Raw genomic sequence first — 18,959 nt, 5'->3', positions numbered from 1 at the left:
CTTCAATACTCCACTGACAGCACGAGACAGGTCATCAAGACAGAATGTCAACAAAGAAACAATAGATTTAAACTATACCCTGGAACAAATGGACTTAACAGATATTTACAGAACATTCTAGCCATCGACCACAGAATATACATTCTATTCATCAGTGCATGGAACATTCTCCAAGATAGACCATATGATAGGCCACAAAACAAGTCTAAACAAATTTAAGAAAACTGAAATTATATCAAGTACTCTCTCAGACCACAGTGGAATAAAACTGGAAATCAACTTCAAAGGGAACCTTCAAAACCATGCAAATACATGGAAATTAAATAACCTGCTCCTGAATGATCACTGGGTCAACAATGAAATCAAGATGGAAATTTTAGAATTTTTTTAACTGAATGGTAATAGTGATACAACCTATCAAAACCTCTGGGATACAGTAAAGGTGGTGCTAAGAGGAAAGTTCATAGCCCTAAATGCCTACATCAAAAAGTCTAAAAGAGCACAATAGACAATCTAAGGTCACACCTCAAGGAACTAGAGGAATAAGAACAAACCAAACCCAAGCCCAGCAGAAGAAAGGAAATAACCAAGATCAGGGCAGAACTAAAAGAAAGTGAAACAAAAAAAAAAAATACAAAAGATAAATGAAACAAAAAGTTGGTTCTTTGAAAAGATAAGTAAAATTGATAGACCATTAGCAAGATTAACCAAGAAAAGAAGAGAGAACATCCAAATAAGCGCAATTAGAAATGAAACAGAAGATATTACAACTGACACCACAGAAATACAAAACATAATTCAAGGCTACTATGAATACCTTTATGTGCATAAACCAGAAAATCTAGAGGAGGTGGATAAATTCCTGGAGAGATACAACCCTCCTAACTTAAATCAGGAAGAATTAGATACCCTGAACAGACCATTAGCAAGCAGCAAAGTTGAAATGGTAATTTTAAAATTACCAACAAAAAGTCCAGAACCAGACAGATTCACTGCTGAATTCTACTAGACATTCAAAGAAAAATTGGTACCAATCCTATTGACAACATTCCACAAGATAGACAAAGAGGGAATCCTCCCTAAATCATTCTATGAAGCCAGTATCATCCTAATACCAAAACCAGGAAAGGACATAACAAAAAAAGACAACTACAGACCAATATTCCTGATGAACATAGATGCAAAAATCCTTAACAAAATACTAGCTAACTGAATCTCACAACATATCAAAAAGATAATCCACCATGATCAAGTGTGTTTCACACCAGGGATGCAGGGATGGTTTAACATACGCAAGTCAATAAATGTGATACATCACATAAACAGAAGTAAAAACAAAAATCACATAATCGTCTCAACACACAGAAAAAGCATTTGACAAAATCCAGCATCCCTTTATGATTAAAATCCTCAGCAAAATCAGCATACAGGCGACATACCTCAATGTAATAAAAGCCAACTATGACAGACCCACAGCCAACATAATACCAAAAAGGGAAAAGTTGAAAACATTCCCTCTGAGAACTGGAACAAGACAAGGACGCCCACTCTTACCCACTTGTATTCAACATAGTACTGGAAGTCCTAGCCAGAGCAATCAGACAAAAGAAAGAAATGAACAGTATCCAAATCAGTAAAGGGGAAGTCAAACTGTCAATGTTTGCTGATGAACAATCATATACTTAGAAAACCCTAAAGACTCCTCCAAAATGCTTGTAGAACTGATAAATGAATTCAGCAAAGTTTCAGGACACAAAATTAATGTACACAAATCAGTAGCTCTGCTATACGTCAACAGTGACCAAGCCGAGAATCAAATCAAGAACTCAACCCCTTTTACAATAGCTGCAAAAAAAAAAAGAAAGAAAAAGAAAAAAAGACTTACGAATATACCTAACCAAGGAGGTGAAAGACATCTACAAGGAAAACTACAAAACACTGCTGAAAGAAATCACAGATGACACAAATAAATGGAAACACATCCCATGCTCATGGATGGGTAGAACCAATACTGTGAAAATGACCATACTGCCAAAAGCAGTCTACAAATTCATTGTAATTCGCATCAAAATACCACCATCATTCTTCACAGAACTAGAAAAAACAATACATTCTTATGGGACCAAAAAAGAGCCCTCATAGCCAAAGCAAAACTAAGCAAAAAGAACAAATCTGGAGGCATCACATTACCTGACTTCAAACTATACTATAAGGCCAGAGCCACCAAAACAGCATGGTACTGATATAAAAATAGGCACAGAGACCAATGAAACAGAATAGAGAACCCAGAAATAAACCCAAATACTTAGAGCCAACTAATCTTTGACAAACTGAACAAAAATATAAAGTGGGGAAAGGACACCCTATTCAACAAATAGTGCTGGGATAATTGGCAAGCCACATGCAGGAGAATAAAACTGTATATTCATCTCTCACCTTATACAGAAATCAACTCGAGATAATTCAAGGACTTAAATCTAAGACCTGAAACTATAAAAATTCTAGAAGATAACATCAGAAAAAACCCTCCTAGGCATTGGTTTAGGCAAAGACTTCATGACCAAGAACCCAAAGACAAATGCAACAAAAACAAAGATAAATAGGTGGGACTTAACTAAAGAGCTTCTGCACAGCAAAAGGAACAGTCAGCAAAGTAAACAGACAACCCACAGAGTGGAAGAAAATCTTCACAATCTATACTTCCAACAGAGGACTAATATCTAGAATCTACAAAAGAATTCAAACAAATTAGCAAGGAAAAAATAATCACCTTACTCCTTCAAGAATGACTGTAATTTAAAAATCAAAAAATAATAGACGTTGGTGTGGATGTGGTGAAAAGACCACTTTTACACTGTTGGTGGGAATATAAACTAATACAACCACTATGGAAAACAGTACGGACATTCCTTAAAGAACTGAAAGTAGAATTACCATTTGATCCAGCAATCTCACTACTGGGTATCTACCCAGAGGAAAAGAAGGTATTATAGACAAAAGATGCTTGCACATGCATGTTTATAGCAGCACAATTCACAATTGCAAAAATATGGAACCAGCCCAAATGCCCATCAATCAACAAGTGGATAAAGAAATTATGGTGTATATATACATATGATGGAATACTACTCAGCCATAAAAAGGAACGAATTAATGGCATTCGCAGCAACCTGGATGAAACTGAAGACTTATTCTAAGTGAGGCAACTCAGGAATGGAAAACCAAGCATCATATGTTCTCACTTATAAGTGGGAGCTAAGCTATGAGGTTGCAAAGGCATAAGAATGATATAATGGACTTTGGGGAGTCAGGAAAAGGGTGGGAAGGGGGTGAGGGATAAAAGATTACAAATTGGGTTCAGTGTATAATGCTCGAGTGATGGGTGCACCAAAATCTCACAAATCACCACTGAAGAACTTATTACTCATGTAACCAAATACCAGCTGTTTCCCAAACATGAATGGAAATAAAAAATTTAAAAAGAATAAAAGAATAAATAAAGTTAAATGCCACCAAATGGCAAATATAACCAGCCACAGAAATTATTCCCATTCTACCCAGGTATCTGCCAATCTTCCCTAGCTTGAGGTGTAACACAGATGGAACCTCTCCGATCATTCAAGCTTTTGTGGCATGGGGGAAGCCACATTTACCTTCCGGCAATCATGAGCTCTTTCTCAGATGCTCTCTTGCGGACCTTGGTGTAGATGTCCATGGTGAAGAGGGTGCTGGCGCTGTTGAAGATGGAGGTCAGGGAGCTCATGAGGGAGGCCAGCATGACTGACAGCATCAGGCCTCGCAGTCCTGGAAGAGAAAGAGTTTTGAGTGGCACATACAGCACCTTCAGCTCTTTCGTACTTGGAAAATATATGAGGACTCAAGGTTTGCTTGCCTTCTGAAACCATGCCATGTTATCCAATTTATCTCCCCAAAAAGACTAGAAGCTTTAAAAAGTGGTCTATGGCTTTACATTTATTAGCCCATTATAAGCCCACAGCAGCCACAGAGAGCTGGAGACACAACATACTTGAGGTAAATACTTTGCAACTGGACGATGATGATGATGGTGGTGATGGTGAAGGTGATGGGGTGTGTGTGTGTGAGAGTGAATGTATGTGTGTTTCCATCTGAGGGGATTTTTATAAGGTCTCTCACCCGAAATATTTATGATATAACAGAGATTTAAACTGTGATTCAAAAGATCAGGCTCTCAAGAAAGTAAGACATCCACAGATTGGGAGAAAAGACGTGCAAATCATATATCTGATAAGAGTCTAGTATATAGAACATATAAAATTCAATAATAAAATGACAAATAACCCAATTTAAAATGCCAAAGGATCTGAATACACACTTCTCCAAAGCTATACAAATAGCCAATAATGACATGAAAATATGCTTAACATCAGGGGAATTCAAATCAAAGCCATAGTGGGTTAATACTTTGTACCCACTAGTATACCTATAATAATAAATTTTATAAAACAGAAATAACAAGTGTGAGTGGAGATGTGGAGAAATGGGGACCTTCATATATTGCTGGCAGGAATGTAAAATGGTACAGCCACGGCAGAAAATAGTCTGGGTCAGTCAGTTCTTCAAATGGTTAAGCATTCAGCTACCATATTACCCACCAATTCCATTCCTAGATGGAATTTCATTTCTCTCTACCCAAGAGAAATGAAAACATATGTCCACTTACAAACTCATACATTAATGTTTGTAATATTATTACTTATAATACCCAAAAAGGAGGAGCAACACAGATGTCCACCAAATGATAAGTGGATAAACAAAATACATGAACAGTTGACAAATGGGTAAACGTGATGGAATAGTATTCATCAATAAAAAGGAATGACATAAAAATACATGCTATGACACAGATGAACTTTGCCAACATTATGTTAAATAAAAGAAGCAAGTCACAAAAAAACACATATTACATTATTCTATTTATATGAAATATCCAGAATAGGCAAATCTAGGAATACAGAAAGTGTATTAGTAGTTGCCAAGGACTGGGAGGTTGGGGTGAAATAGGGAGAGACTGCTCATTTCATTAACAGGTATAGGATTTCTTTATGGCGTGACAAAAATTTTCTAAAATTTATTTCAGCAATGCTTGCACAACTCTGTGAATATACTTAAAAAGCCACTGAATTGTACATTTTAAATGAGGGAATTGTAGGGTAGGTGAATTTAAGCTCAATTAAGTGTTTTTGTTTTTAAGACAAGGCTGTATTTCTAACTCTGATCCTAAGCAAGTTACATCAAGCTTTAGGCCTCATTTCTGACGTGTTAAACAGGGATACCTTCCCAAATCAGAATACGGAATTCTTGTTATTAAAGTTTTCCCAATTATGGCAAGCCTGGTTGGCTATAATCTCTACTATTCTTCCCATACCAAGGAGTGCAAGGGGGGCACCTGCTGGGGCTAGAAGGCCAGGCCAAGCTGAGGACCCACTAACAAGAGTTTTACAGTCTCAGGAGTAAAAGTAACCTTAGGATCACCTAGACCTATCATCCATCTGATACATGAATCCCTTCCACAACACTTCCGCTGCCCAACTCTACAGCAACAGGAAATCTCCTACCCTACAGGGAACCTGCCCTCAGACAGTTCTGAGTAGGCTGAAATCTACCTCTCTGTAGCATCAAATGCAGTCCTCATGGTACCCAACAGAACAGGTCTTACCCCTTATCCATTTTGCCATCTTTCACATATTCAAAGACAACTCATGTTCCCTTCAACTCTCTCTTCTCTATATTCATATCTAACTGCATTTAGGAGACTCACATGTTTAGAACTTCACTTACACCTCTGTTAAACTTCGGCTTGTTAGATCTGAGTCAGCATTCGTGCCTCTTGAGATCCTTTTGGAACATGATTCTGTCATTCCTCTAGGTTTTATATGTTTTAATAATTTATGGTCTCACTTACAGCCTTGCAAGATGAAGTATAAATGCTGCCTATTCTAATTATTTTGTCATTTGTTTGGAGGTTTTTTTAAATGGCTGTTTCTGAGTTTATATAGTGTAGATCACAAACTATCAGAGATACAGAAGTTATAAAGATCATCAAGTCCAATTATCTCATTTTTCAGTTGATAAAGGTCCATTTCAAGGAGTTAGTAGGAAGGGCTTTCAGCCCTAGCTCGGCCATTTGTTCAGGGTTACTTTGCATTGAAATTGGTAAGCTGGGATAGAACTTTCCACTCTGTATGACACTCTTATCAGACTCCATTCATTTATTTACTTAACAAATATTTGCTGAACATAATTTTACAGTGGTCCAGGCAAAAGATAATGGTCTACCAGACTAGGGTTACAGAAGAAAAAATAGAGAGATGTATATTAGGAGACAAAATAGACACAAGCTGATGTGGATTGGTGGGAGGATCACCTACTTGCTGAGTGGAGGAGGCTCAATCTGCAAATGGAATGAAAAGGAGCAGCCAGAGAGGATAGGGAAAATTTAAAAAGACAAACAGGGGAATACAGTATGATGGAATTCAAGAGAAAAGAACAGCTCAAGAAGGATGAGTGATCGATAATGCTGAATGCCACTGAGGGGTCCAGTAAGGTGAGAAATGGAAAATATCTATTTAGTCTAGCACAGGGAGGTCATTAAGGAATACAGTAGGCTGGGTGTGGTGACTCACACCTGTAAATCCGAGCACTTTGGGAGGCTGAGGCAAGTAGATCACCTGAGGTCAGGAGTTTGAGACCAGCATGGCCAACATGGTGAAACCCCTTCTCTACTAAAAATACAAAAAAATTAGCTGGGCGTGGTGGCAGGTGCCTGTAATCCCAGCTACTCCAGAGGCTAAGGCAGGAGAATTGCTTGAACCCAGGAGGCGGAAGTTGTAGTGAACCGAGATCACGCCATTGCACTCCAGCATGGGTGATAAGAGCAAGACTCCATCTCAAAAAAAAAAGGAATGCAGTATTTACTGAAGCCAGATTACAGCCACGAGGAAGGACTGGCAATGGCACAGGGAAGTACAGCATTTTGTTCTGCATGCCACACATCTTTCTGTTGTGCACAGTACACTCCCGCATAATGTTTAGAGCTCCAGTCCTCACTAGGAGGGTCTGCCCACCTAAAGGAATAACATAAACACTCCACAGAGGCCAGTGCAATCCACGCCAGAGCTTTAGAAGAGTCACTATGACTCCTGCTAATTGTAACCTTAATGAATAAGCAGCCCAGCTCAGTAGACTAGTTAACTACTGCTCCCATTTTTATATAATTGAAATGCAAGTGGTTTGCCCAAAGTCATGCATGAAGTTTGTAGTTTTTTAATTTTTTAAAAGACTCTCCTGAATTCCTCTATTCCAGCCTTGAGCAGCGTTAAGCAGGCCAAATGCCAGACACCACGTTCCTGCCTGGCCCTGGAAAACTCACGTCCCCTCTGTTGGCTTCCGTTTCCCCCACTGTAAAATGAAGGGATTTGACTAGTCTCTAAGTTTCTTTTCAGTAATACAATTTTATAGGTTTATCTTAAATTTTTCTGAGTAATAACTTTGAAGTTTTGTGCTCCTGAAACCCCCTAACCTAACCCCCTAGCCAGATTTGTATCCCTTGAGCCAGAATTAGGAGATTTTTCTGAAACATGACTGTAATCCCACAGGTCAACTACAAAACTCTAGCTATTTGGGAGTCACAGCTAAGTACTCACTCAATCTCCTAGGGAAACAGATTCTCTATGGTGACAAGCCGCCTTGAATCCCATCCATCTACTGCCTCAGACCCCCTCATCCTAGAGCTGAAATCTTGCCTCTTTCCCCATGTGTTTCCTTGGAAGAGCATAAAAGTCAATTCATTCTCCAGGTAAAACCCCTTGGACCTAGTTCAAGCCTTCATGTTAACATCTGTTGGAGGGCTTTTTAAAAATATTTTTTAATTGGCAAGTGAAAGTTGTATATATTGAGGGTATACAATATGATGTCTTGAAATATCTGTACATTAGCTCAATTGAGCTAATCAGCATATATATGCATTACCTATTTATCATTTTTTGTGGTGAGAACAGTTAAAATCTACTCTTGGCAATTTTCAAGTGTATAATACATTGTTATTAACTGTAGTCACTATGTTGTACAATAAATCTCTTGAACTTATTCCTCTTAACTGAAATTTTGTAACCATTGACCAACATCTTCCCAGATCCCCACCCTAACCCCTAGTAACCACCATTCTACTCTCTGCTTCTACAAATTTGACTTTTTAAGGCTCTACATATAAGTGAGAATATGTGGCATTTGTTTGAGTCTAAATTATTTCACTAAACATAATGTTCTCCAGGTTCATTTACGTTGTCATAAATGACATAATTTTCTTCTTTTTGAGGCTGAATAGTATCTCATTGTGTATATACTGTATGTTACATCTTTATCCATTCATCCATTCATTCATTGATAGGCACTTATGTTGATTCCCCATCTTGACTATTGTGAACAATGCTACAGTGAACACGGGAGAGCAGATATTTCTTCAAAACACTGATTTCATTTCCTTTGGCTATATGCCCAGTCATGGGATTGCTAGATCATATGGTAGTTCTATTTTTAATTTTTTGAGGGACTACCATCCAGTTTTCCATAAAGAGTGTGCTAATTTACATCCACTGTTGGAGAGCTTTGAAAGACCTTCTTTATGAGTATGGAAAAGTCATGTTTTTCTCTAACAAGTGTTCAGATCATCTCCTTTCCAAGCCTGACTGATGGGCAAGTCCCAGAACTCATAGAACCCAACCAAGTCATATGTCTCCTTCCCACTGAGAAAGGACATGTCCAAAAACTGACGACACCCACAATGATGCTTTCCTTCGTAACCCCCCGACTAAGAAATGGCTTTGCCCAGAAGGTCCACAGAAATCTAGGTGGTGCCTAAATCCAACCAGCCTCCCAAGAAAGACTCTCACCATTGGGCATGAGCTCCACCACTAAGGTTGGATAGGCGATGTTGGTACAGCCAACCTTGGTACCGCAATATTTCTCACATTCTGAGGGGACGACACAGGCAATTTTGTCTGGGAAGAGATGAAGAGCCATGTCAGCAAGCAGACATTGGGGAAATATTTCCAAAATTCACCTTCTTAAAACAAGGTTTCAAACAGGATATTCCTTTCCAAGGCCCTGAAGTGGTTCCATGGGAGTGCAGCTCTCCACAGAGCCCTTTGGTGCCTGCCCCGCCCTGCTGGCCCTGACACACTGATGAGCTCTGACTAAGGAAGAAAGACAATTTCTAGGAAAAGGAGGAAAGGAATCAAAGAACCGTTCAGGGTGGGAGGGAGGGAGCAAGAGACTGAGCAACAGTTGAGCAAATATTATTAGGGAGAAGTGACCTGGAGGCATGTCATAACTTTAGGAGATTTGAAACAAAAAAAAAGGAGAAAACAGTTGTCAATGTAAGAGACCAGGAAAGACAATTCCAAAAGTTCCCTCAAGTTGCTCACTGTCTAGCACAGAAACAATAATGCTTGGATATGACCATAATATATTAGAGGGCCAGGCATGGTGGCTCATGCCTATCATCCCAGCACTTTGGAAGGCCAAGGCAGGAGAATCACTTGAGGCCAGGAGTTCGAGACCAGCCTGAGCAACATAACAAATTCCCATCGCTACAAAAAAAATAAAAAATGAGGCAGGCATGGTGGTACATACCTGTAGTCGCAGCTGCTCAGGAGGCTGAAGCAGGAATGTCACTTGAGCCCAGGAGTTACAGTTGGAGACTGCAGTGAGCTATGATCACACCACTGCACTCCAGCCTGGGTGACAGAGTGAAACCTGGCCTCAAAAAAAAAAAAGAAAAAAAAAAGGAAGCTGGAAGCTATAGAGCTTTAGAAGTGACTTGGAGACAGAAAAAGGGAGAGCGGCCTGTGGGTCCAGCAGAAGTTATTACCTGTGTACAGAATGCGGCTGATCATTCCTGGCATCACCATAATGAACATGGGCAGCAGCTTTAGGTACCCACACAGGGTGCAGCCGGCCTTCACGTGAGACATATTCTTGGCTGAGAGGCAGCGCTGCACAATGACCTGCCAGAAAAAGCCCAGTAAGGGAGGTATGCAGACCAGAGACCCTGTGACACTCTTGCACTTCCCAGCTTCGCCATCCTAGGTCCTTGACTTGGCACTCCTGTATCACTGGGGCATGGCAACTCACAAACCACCTGAGCTCTCCCCTCCCTGTCCCAACCCTACAAACCACAGACAGACAGGAGTTCCTGTAGCGCCCTGGGGAAGACTCTGTCCGTCCCGCACATCCAGCTTGGGTACCTGATCTGTGCACCAGTACCACAGGGCAAGGATGGACATCCCAAAGATGAGCCCAGGCCATGGGAGGTCTCCCGTGAGGGGATCTCGGAAGATGTGGAATGAGTCGGCCCTCGGAGTGTAGCATTTTTCCTCAAAGGTGCTGTTGCCATCAGAAACCATGGCTGGAATGGCTTTCATGTACTTTTCCATGAAGGCATCATAGCCTCCCACTTCATGAAAAGCTGGAAAACATTGGTACAGAAATGAACATTCTGAAACCTTCAGCTCTTCATAGCAGCTTCTTTCCATAGATGCCTGAGAAACTGAGAGGACCCAACCCACGGACAGAGCCCTTACTGAGTGGCCTTGGGCAAGTCACCTTCCCATTCTGGGCCTCAGCTTTCTCATCCATAGAATGAGATTAGTAGCCCTGCCTAGCCCCCTCGGGGGCTATTATGGGGACCAAAGGAATAACTTGTAAAAGTGCTCCAACTGTAAACCTCTTTATAAAAGGGAAGGGACTTTCATTAATCAAAGAAAGACCTTGGTTTGGGACCACATACAAAGACTCTGTTTTTTTCCCTCACCCTCTGCTGTCAGTCATGGCCTTTGGAGCCTTGGACTCAGACATAGAGACACACAGACCTAGACACACACAGTGGCCTTTGGGACCTCGGACTCACACCTACCACCCCTGGACCCAGCAGTGTGGTGGGATGGACAGGGAATGGGTGAGAAATCCGGAACCTGCCACCTCTCAATTGTGTGTCCTTGAATAAGTCATTCCACTGCCTGCCTTGCTAACACCCAGGGCCTGTTGGGGAAAACCAAATGAAAGTCCTTAGAAAACAGAAGAGAGAAGAGCAAATACGAGTCTTTGCAGGATACAAAGTGGGCCTTGAGCACCTAGAAATAAAATGTACTTTCTATCCTCCCATAATAAGTACCCTTACCTAGGTTCTCTAGTCTTGTCTTTAAGATTTCATAGACGAGTTAAAAAAAAAAAAAAAAAGAAAAAATTAATTGGAGGGCCAACACTGAGGAGCCAAGTTTTTAATTTTGCCAAATAAGGGCATTAAAAGGAACATTATCACCCACTATCAACAATTCATAAAAGGACATTTGACATCAAAATGTAGATAAGATACAGCCTAAGATTGAAGACACAACATTTGAATAGATTTAGCTTGATGGATATTTAGCCTTATCCTTTTTTTGTCCAGTTTCTCTGCAAACAGAACACCATGTTATCACAGGCTCACAGCACAGCCACTAGCCCAGACTGGTGAAAGAGGGCAGCAGAAAACCCAGGACCAGACCCAACCTCAGTCTTCCAGAGATGAGGAAACTGACCCTGCATACTCACTATGACAGCCCATCTGGGCTGGACCCTCCCTTTGGAAGGGCAGAGCACTCCTCAGCTCACTGCCTAGTCTGGCAACAGGTAGAGAGGCTGGACTTGCCTTTCTATTCCTGAGGCCCTCTACCTCTGCTCCCACCTCCTCAGCCTGCCCTGGCCCCACTTACCAAACCCAGTCAGGATTAAAGACCCCACCAGCATGATCACCGTCTGCAAGGTGTCCGTGTAAATCACTGCCGCCAGGCCCCCTAAGCAGGCAAGAAGACAACACATCTGACCTCGTGTGGAGAGCAACCTGTCTACCTGCTTCCTTCCCCACTTTCCACCCTCTACTTCCTGCTGGCCTTCTGAGAACACCCCTGCAGTCGTCCGTCTGCCTTTCCTTCCTTCACCCTCTCGTCCTGTTACAGTATTCTGCTACTCAGCATGTTCCCACAACTCCACCTGTCATAGAAGTAGCGAATGCTTCTCCCTACTTGAGGGGAAAGAGTCTGGTGTGACCCTTTTGAGCCAGAAGATGGCTCAAAGGAGATGGCTCCTCTGTGGTAAGAGGAAGCATCTTCCACACACAAGGCAAGGAGGAGCAAAGAGCTAGCTGTGGAGATGGTGAGACATCACCAAATTGGCACATTTCAAAGGGCCACTTCTATGTCTACCTTTTTATTAGTCCCCAAAGCTGTGGGGCTCCAGTCAAGCAGCAAGTGCTAAAGCTGATCCTTCCCACCCCCGCCAAGGAGGCAGAGTGACCCCTCTGCAAAGGAGCCCGATTGCTGTTCAAGCACCAGCTTCTTGGGTCACCACTTGAGTCTTCCTCTAAAACCTCTGTATGTGAGTCACTTCCTTTCTCCCTCCCTACAGGGGTTCCCAGTCCCTGACACATCAAATCCAAGGCCTCTGTCTGGCTTTCAGAGCCCCTATACTGTGACCTCATTTGAACTATCAAGCTGTATGGTCCCCCCAAACCCACACAGGATCCTTCAGTGGCCACCCTCCTCCAGCCAAGAGCATCTGCGTGCCCAACCTGCCTCCATTCCCCTTGTGCTCACTTATTTTTGCACCTGCCACTGCCCTGATTCTCCCACCTTAGCTAAGTCATCTCTGCAACCCACAGGGCCCAGCTCTGCATGCACTCCTGTGAGAAGTTGCCCTGACTATCCCAGCCAACACCACAGCTTTCTGAAACCACTCGTATAACTTGTAGGGTCTGTGAGTGGGGACTAAGCAAATACCGCAATCCCAAACTGTTACCTGAGTGTATGTCTCCTCCTCAGGAGGAAAAAACACCTCTCCTACTTCCCTTTATCCTTCACTAGTGCCTAATGCCGAACTGGGTTTGAGGTGCTGGTTTATTTGAATGAACTCACCTGTAATTGTGTAAAGGGCAGTAATTGCCAATAAGAGAAAGATGGCCAAATACAGATTCAGGCCTAAGGCCAGATTGATGAATATGGCCCCCGAGAAGATGTCTGCCTGGAAAGAGAGGAGAAGCAGAGTTAGGAGGGAGAGAGGTCAGCTGCCTACAGGGCCTATGGTCTCTCTATTCCTGATTTTTCAAGCAAGCTTCATTCAAGATGATAATAGGTGTTCTATGAGAAAAAGAATTCCATGGTCAAAAAGGTCTGTAAAATGCTAAACAGAGTTAAGGCAGTTTCTTCGCCACACAACTTTTCTGAGCCTTTAATATATGCCATGTATGGTCATCCCCAGGGAGGGAACATGGTACATGACATCTCACAAACTCATTGAACTATGGAACTATTTTTGCCAAGAAACAACTATTAACACTTAGATGTTCCTTGCAAGTCACCTGTAGACTGTTGTTCTGAGCTATTGTCCATCTTTTGCACCTCAGTGTACACAGGTTTATCAGAACTCATTCCCAAAAGCAAGTCTGAGTCCTGGTGAGAAACACCAGCCCCCGCAGGAGTGGGGAGAAACTTAGCAAGTTTGTAATTTTAACTCCTCAACCCAGATGCAGTCCATCTTGACTCAAACACAACCAGAACATCACCAAGCACCTCTTATGTAGCAGCCTTGGTACTTGCTGGTTTTATTTAGATTATTTCATGTAATTTTTGGGAGAACTGCTCCCTCTTCACTCCTGAATTCTTGATGCAGTTCTTCCACTTTCACCATTTCTCCTCCTTCCTGTCTCTTAATGAACCTTCTACCTGGCGGGATGGTGCAGTTGCTCATATAAACCAGCAGAGAGCACCAGGGTCACCCCAAATACAGGTTCATGTCATCTCCAAAACAATACCAGGGAGGGTAGTATTAAGGGATGATCATGGTGAGTCTTTTTTATTTACTGCATTTATTTATTTATTTTGACAGAGTCTTACTCTGTCGCCCAGGCTGGAGTGCAGTGGCGTGATCTCAGCTCACTGCAACCTCTGTCTCCCGGGTTCAAACGATTCTCCTGCCTCAGCCTCCTGAATAGCTGGGATCACAGGTGTGTGCCACCACACCCAGCTAATTTTTGTATTTCTAGTAGAGACAGGCTTTCACCATGTTGGTTAGGCTGGTCTTGAACTCCTGACCTCGTGATCTGTCTGCCTTGCCCAAAGTGCTGGGATTACAGGCGGAGCCACTGCGCCCAGCTGAGTCTTTTGTTTCCAAATCTCCAGGTGTGGAAGAAACTGGACTTCCCCTAGATGGAATGAATGCACAAGCTGTTTCACTGCACAAATCCTAACATTTCACGGCACGCAAACAGCGCCCAGACGGAGCCTTGGGGATGGGCCAGTAGGGTTGGACTCTCACTTCTCACATCTCCTCTTACACTTTGCATCTCCTCTCTAGTCCCATTTCCCAGTCCCCATCACATTGCTGTTCCTGAGGGCCCTCCAGTGTTTAAGGTTTCCCCCCACACTTGCCTGTCCCTCCTATGAGAATCTCCTATTCCCTCCCTCGGTTAGTTAGCAGAGAGCACATCTAATACCAACTCCATGCTTCTGAGCTAACACGTGAGCCCTGGAGGGTGATTCGACCCCCTCCCCCAAGGTGGGTCTTTTGAGGACCTGATGCCTTAGTTCCCCTCTGCCCAGACCTCCCCTGAAGATTCTCTCACCCAGGGGACCGAATGTCACTGTCTTCCCTGGTGAAGGAGGGGAGGCAGAGCCAGGAGGTGGGAGGAGAGATGGTGAGTTAGAAAGAAACTCCTCTCTCCCTGGAGCTAGCAGTCAGAATAACCAGCATTTTAGCCCCAGTGCCGCCACTCTAGGCCTGCAAGCCTTTGGGTAAAACATTTCTCCTCTCTAATTCTCCGTGTCTTTGTGTTTATGCAGGAAGTCCTGGCTCCAGGGGCTTGTGATTCTCAGTGGTGGAAGTGGGAAAGGTCAGCAGTGAGGAAAGCATTCTCCTCCTGGGTCCTGGACTGCTTGCATTCTGCCTTGCCCTCTGCAGTAGCCCAAGAGGAGGAAGGGTCCCCTGTGGTGCATAAGTCTTGCCAAAGGTGAAATGGCCACTTCTTCCTGACTCTGCACACTGGGCCACTTGAAATTGTAATGAGTATGTATAATGCTGGTCCCTCTCCTCTCATGCCTCTATACAGTCCCATAAAGTTTCTTAAATTCAAGGGGTCCCATTCACTGATTGCAGTGAAATTCTGTTAAATGCACACCCTTTTGATTTGGTGGATTAGCTAATAAGTGTAAATAAGCTAGGAAAAGATTACAAAGCTGATACTGCCTTTAAACTGCCCTTGGTTGGTTTATTTTCCAGAGTAGTTAATTTTTAATGCTTTATGACAACAGGCCATAGTAGACTGTGATACCCTCATTAATACGTGCCTTGCTGTCATTAGTCACAAAGAAGTAACACGTAAGTTCTAAGATAATGCTATAAAGGACCTCAAAGACTTCTGTAAAGTGTTGGGCTAATGGAAATCTTGTTTTTATGATACTCTATTTCCTTCTAACAGTACAGATAAAGAATTCTTTTTTTTTTTTCTTTTTTTTTTTTTTGAGACGGAGTCTCACTCTGTCGCCCAGGCTGGAGGGCAGTGGCGCGATCTCGGCTCACTGTAAGCTCCACCTCCCGGGTTCATGCCATTCTCCTGCCTCAGCCTCCCGAGTAGCTGGGCCTACAGGCCCCCGCCACTACGCCCAGCTAATTTTTTGTATTTTTAGTAGAGACAGGGTTTCACCGAGTTAGCCAGGATGGTCTCGAGCTCCTGACCTTGTGATCCGCCTGCCTCGGCCTCCCAAAGTGCTGGGATTACAGGCATGAGCCACCGTGCCCGGCCCAGATAAAGAACTCTAAGGAAAGCTCCCTGGTGAATTGAAGAAACCTAGGACAAATTCTTCCTCACATGAATCATTCTAGCTTCAGAGAAGAATTCTGCCGTTGGCATGCCAAAGGCCAGGCTGGGAATACCTTAGCTAAGCTCATGTAGGTGACTCCAGCTGAGCAAGGCCACTGCAGTCTGGGTGCTCTGACATTAGTCTTTGGTTTTCCTAGCTGCCAAACAAACCCACTAGGGTGGTTTTTTTTTTTGGTTTTTTTTTTGTTTTTGTTTTTTTTTCGTATTTTTGTTTTCTTCATGTTCAGAGAGTTTTACAGTTTACCAAGGACTTTTAGGCACATGCATTATTTTGATCCTCAAAACATCGACAAGTAAGGGACCTCCTTTCTGGAATATTTTCTACAGAGAGCAAGGTCTTTTTCTTTTTTTTTTTTTTTTTTTTTTGAGACAGAGTCTTGCTCTGTTAGCCAAGCTGGAGTGCAGTGGTGCGATCTCAACTCACTGCAACCTCCATCTCCCAGGTTCAAGTGATTCCCCCGCCTCAGCCTCCCGAGTAACTGGGACTACCGGTACGTGCCACCGCACCTGGCTAATTTTTTTTGTATTTTAGTAGAGACAGGGTTTCACCCTGTTGGCCAGACTGGTCTCAATCTCCTGATCTTGTGATCCACCCACCTCAACCTCCCAAAGTGCTAGGATTACAGGCCTGAGCCACCATGCTCAGCCAGCAAGGTCTTTTTTAACAACAATGAAAAAGTTTTTAATTTACTTTTAAAATAAAATCTCAAATAAAATAATGTATGGGGGGGAGTTAAAATAAACAACACAGGCCAGGCACAGTGGCTTATGCCTGTAATCTCAGCACTTTGGGAGGCTGAGGCAGGCAGATCCCTTGAGGTCAGGAGTTTGAGACACCAGCCTGGCCAACATGGTAAAACCCCGTCTCTACTAAAAATATAAAAATTAGCCAGGCGTGGTGGCGCATGCTGTAGTCTCAGCTAATAGGGAGGCTGAGGCAGGAGAATTGCTTGAACCTGGGAGGCAGAGGTTGCAGTGAGCCAAGATTGTGCCACTGCACTCCAGCCTGGGTGACAGAGCAAAACTCTGTCTCAAAAATAAATAAAATAAAAAAATAAAAAATAAACCATAGAAGTTACACACTGAAAAGTAAAAGTAGCCCAAAAGTGACCACTGTCAAGAGATTTTTGTCCACGAGAGGATTTTTAAATGGCTTTCTAAAAATTATATGTCAACAGTATGTTCTGCAGCCCCTAAAATAATAATTATGAAAATTGAAACTAGAAAACGTTTACAATTTGATGGTTGGGGTGGGAAGAAGGCAACAAAATGGTGCACATATTCTCATTGCAACTTTGTGAAATAATACACACAATTTGAGCAAGGCCAAAATATGAAAATATTGGTACTGCAGTTCCAGTGGGCATCTCCCACCCCAAGATTTTTAAATGCCAATGTTACATTTTTCCTACAGTTTCAAAAGTGCAGGAAGCAGAAATTTTAAAACAGAATATATTCTTTACTGCTATCTGGGTACCCATACATATGTAGTAAAAATATAGAAACATAGACTACAAGAATCCATACCAAGTGCAAGACAGCATTCACCTTTCAGGAAAGAGGAAAATGAGACCAAGAAAGGGTATAAATAGGTCTTCAACTATATCTGTAATGTTATATTTCTTTTCTACAGATAATAAATTGTTAAGATCTATAAAATCTGAGTGGTGGATATAAGGGTGTTTGCTATATTCTTTCTGCATTCCTGTATGTTTGAAGTATTTCATTAAATTTTTTATTTATAAAAATAGGGGACTGTATAAAGAATACAGAACCACCTTTGATATAAAAGAACTGTCCTGTAATCCTATGAGACCATTTGTTTCACAGCTTATCCCAGATTGCTCTTTCCCTAAACTAATGTTAGTCCTTAAAAGAGAGTAGGGGGGAGGATGGAGGGAGGGAAAGCAAAGGGAAGGGAGAGAAGGAAAGAGAGTGAAAGGAAGAAGGGGAAACGAAGGGAAAGCAAGAGAGCGAAGGAAGGGGGAGAGAAGGAAGGGAGGGAAGGAAGGGAGGGAAGGAAGGAAAGAAAGGGAAGGTAACAGAGGAAGAGAGAGAAAGGGGAGAAGGAGGGAGTGAAGGAAGGAAAGGAGGGGAGGGAGGGACGGAAGGAAGGAAGGAAGGAGAGAGAGGGGGAAAGAGGAGACGGAAGGGAAAGAAGAAAATGTCTACAATGCTGTAAGCAAAACCAACTTGAAGTGAAATAAAAAATTACGGTCCTCTAGGTCAAGGATTGGCAAACTTTTTCTGTAAAGGGCCCGGGAGTAAATGTTTTATGCTTTGCATTTACTGTCTCTGTCACACTCTGCCATTAAAGCATAAAAGCAGCCACAGACAACACAAACAATGGTCTTGGCTGGGCTCCAGTAAAACTTTACTTATGAAAATAGATCATGTGTTGGATTTAGCCCAGGGGTGTTGTTCCTATCACTTTGAAAATTTGGCTGAACAATGTCCATGGGACTCATGGGGAATAAAAATACAGACCCCAGTTGGAAAGCATCTGCAAGTAACTGAGTCTTTGATTGGGAGCTTTGGGCATGTTGCTTCACCTTGGCTCTGATATTTTGAGATCCAGTGATTTTATATGCGTGTGTTTGCTGTCCATTCTGGTCCTAACCAAGATGTATTTGAGCACTCAATAAATCCTGCCTAGCCTCGAGGTTTCAGATGGTGGAGCCCCATTACTCACATTTCTCTTCCCACTTGTGAAAGTGAGCGGCCCTGGGAATGAGCCTTCAAATCTTAAGCAAAAGCCAAAGCTCTTCTTTTCACCCAAGGATCCAAAATGGACAGCAGAATTGCTGTAAACATTTATTGTAGCTGTGATCTGTGATAACAGCCCCAGGAAACACAGACGGGGACGTGAACATTCAGTCATCATGTGTAAGTCATAAAATCTGAGGCTTTATCACCAGGGATTGTGCACATTTGCATAAGATGCACATGTCAGGAAATTTTACAGAATGGAATGCTTCTCAGAGCTTGATAAGGCAGGCGCTCAAGGAAG

General features: G+C 42.5%; 1 protein-coding gene across 1 annotated transcript in view; it reads right to left on the bottom strand.

Moving 5' to 3' along the window:
* LOC105487190 (solute carrier family 5 member 1) overlaps nt 1-18,959 on the bottom strand; it is a 77,503-nt gene that overhangs the window by 17,055 nt on the left and 41,489 nt on the right. Inside the window, exons 8-13 of the mRNA XM_011750533.2 lie at nt 12,990-13,095; nt 11,793-11,873; nt 10,287-10,507; nt 9,911-10,046; nt 8,931-9,038; nt 3,654-3,804 (exon numbers count right to left, since the gene is read on the bottom strand). Of these exons, the coding sequence (XP_011748835.1) occupies nt 3,654-3,804; nt 8,931-9,038; nt 9,911-10,046; nt 10,287-10,507; nt 11,793-11,873; nt 12,990-13,095 (803 nt within the window). The remainder of the gene's footprint in view (nt 1-3,653; nt 3,805-8,930; nt 9,039-9,910; nt 10,047-10,286; nt 10,508-11,792; nt 11,874-12,989; nt 13,096-18,959) is intronic.

Source organism: Macaca nemestrina, chromosome 15 (genome assembly GCF_043159975.1).
Source record: "Macaca nemestrina isolate mMacNem1 chromosome 15, mMacNem.hap1, whole genome shotgun sequence".
Classification (NCBI taxonomy): domain Eukaryota; kingdom Metazoa; phylum Chordata; class Mammalia; order Primates; family Cercopithecidae; genus Macaca; species Macaca nemestrina.
The sequence above is the reverse complement of the archived record's forward strand: the minus strand, read 5'-3'. Positions and strand labels throughout refer to the sequence as shown.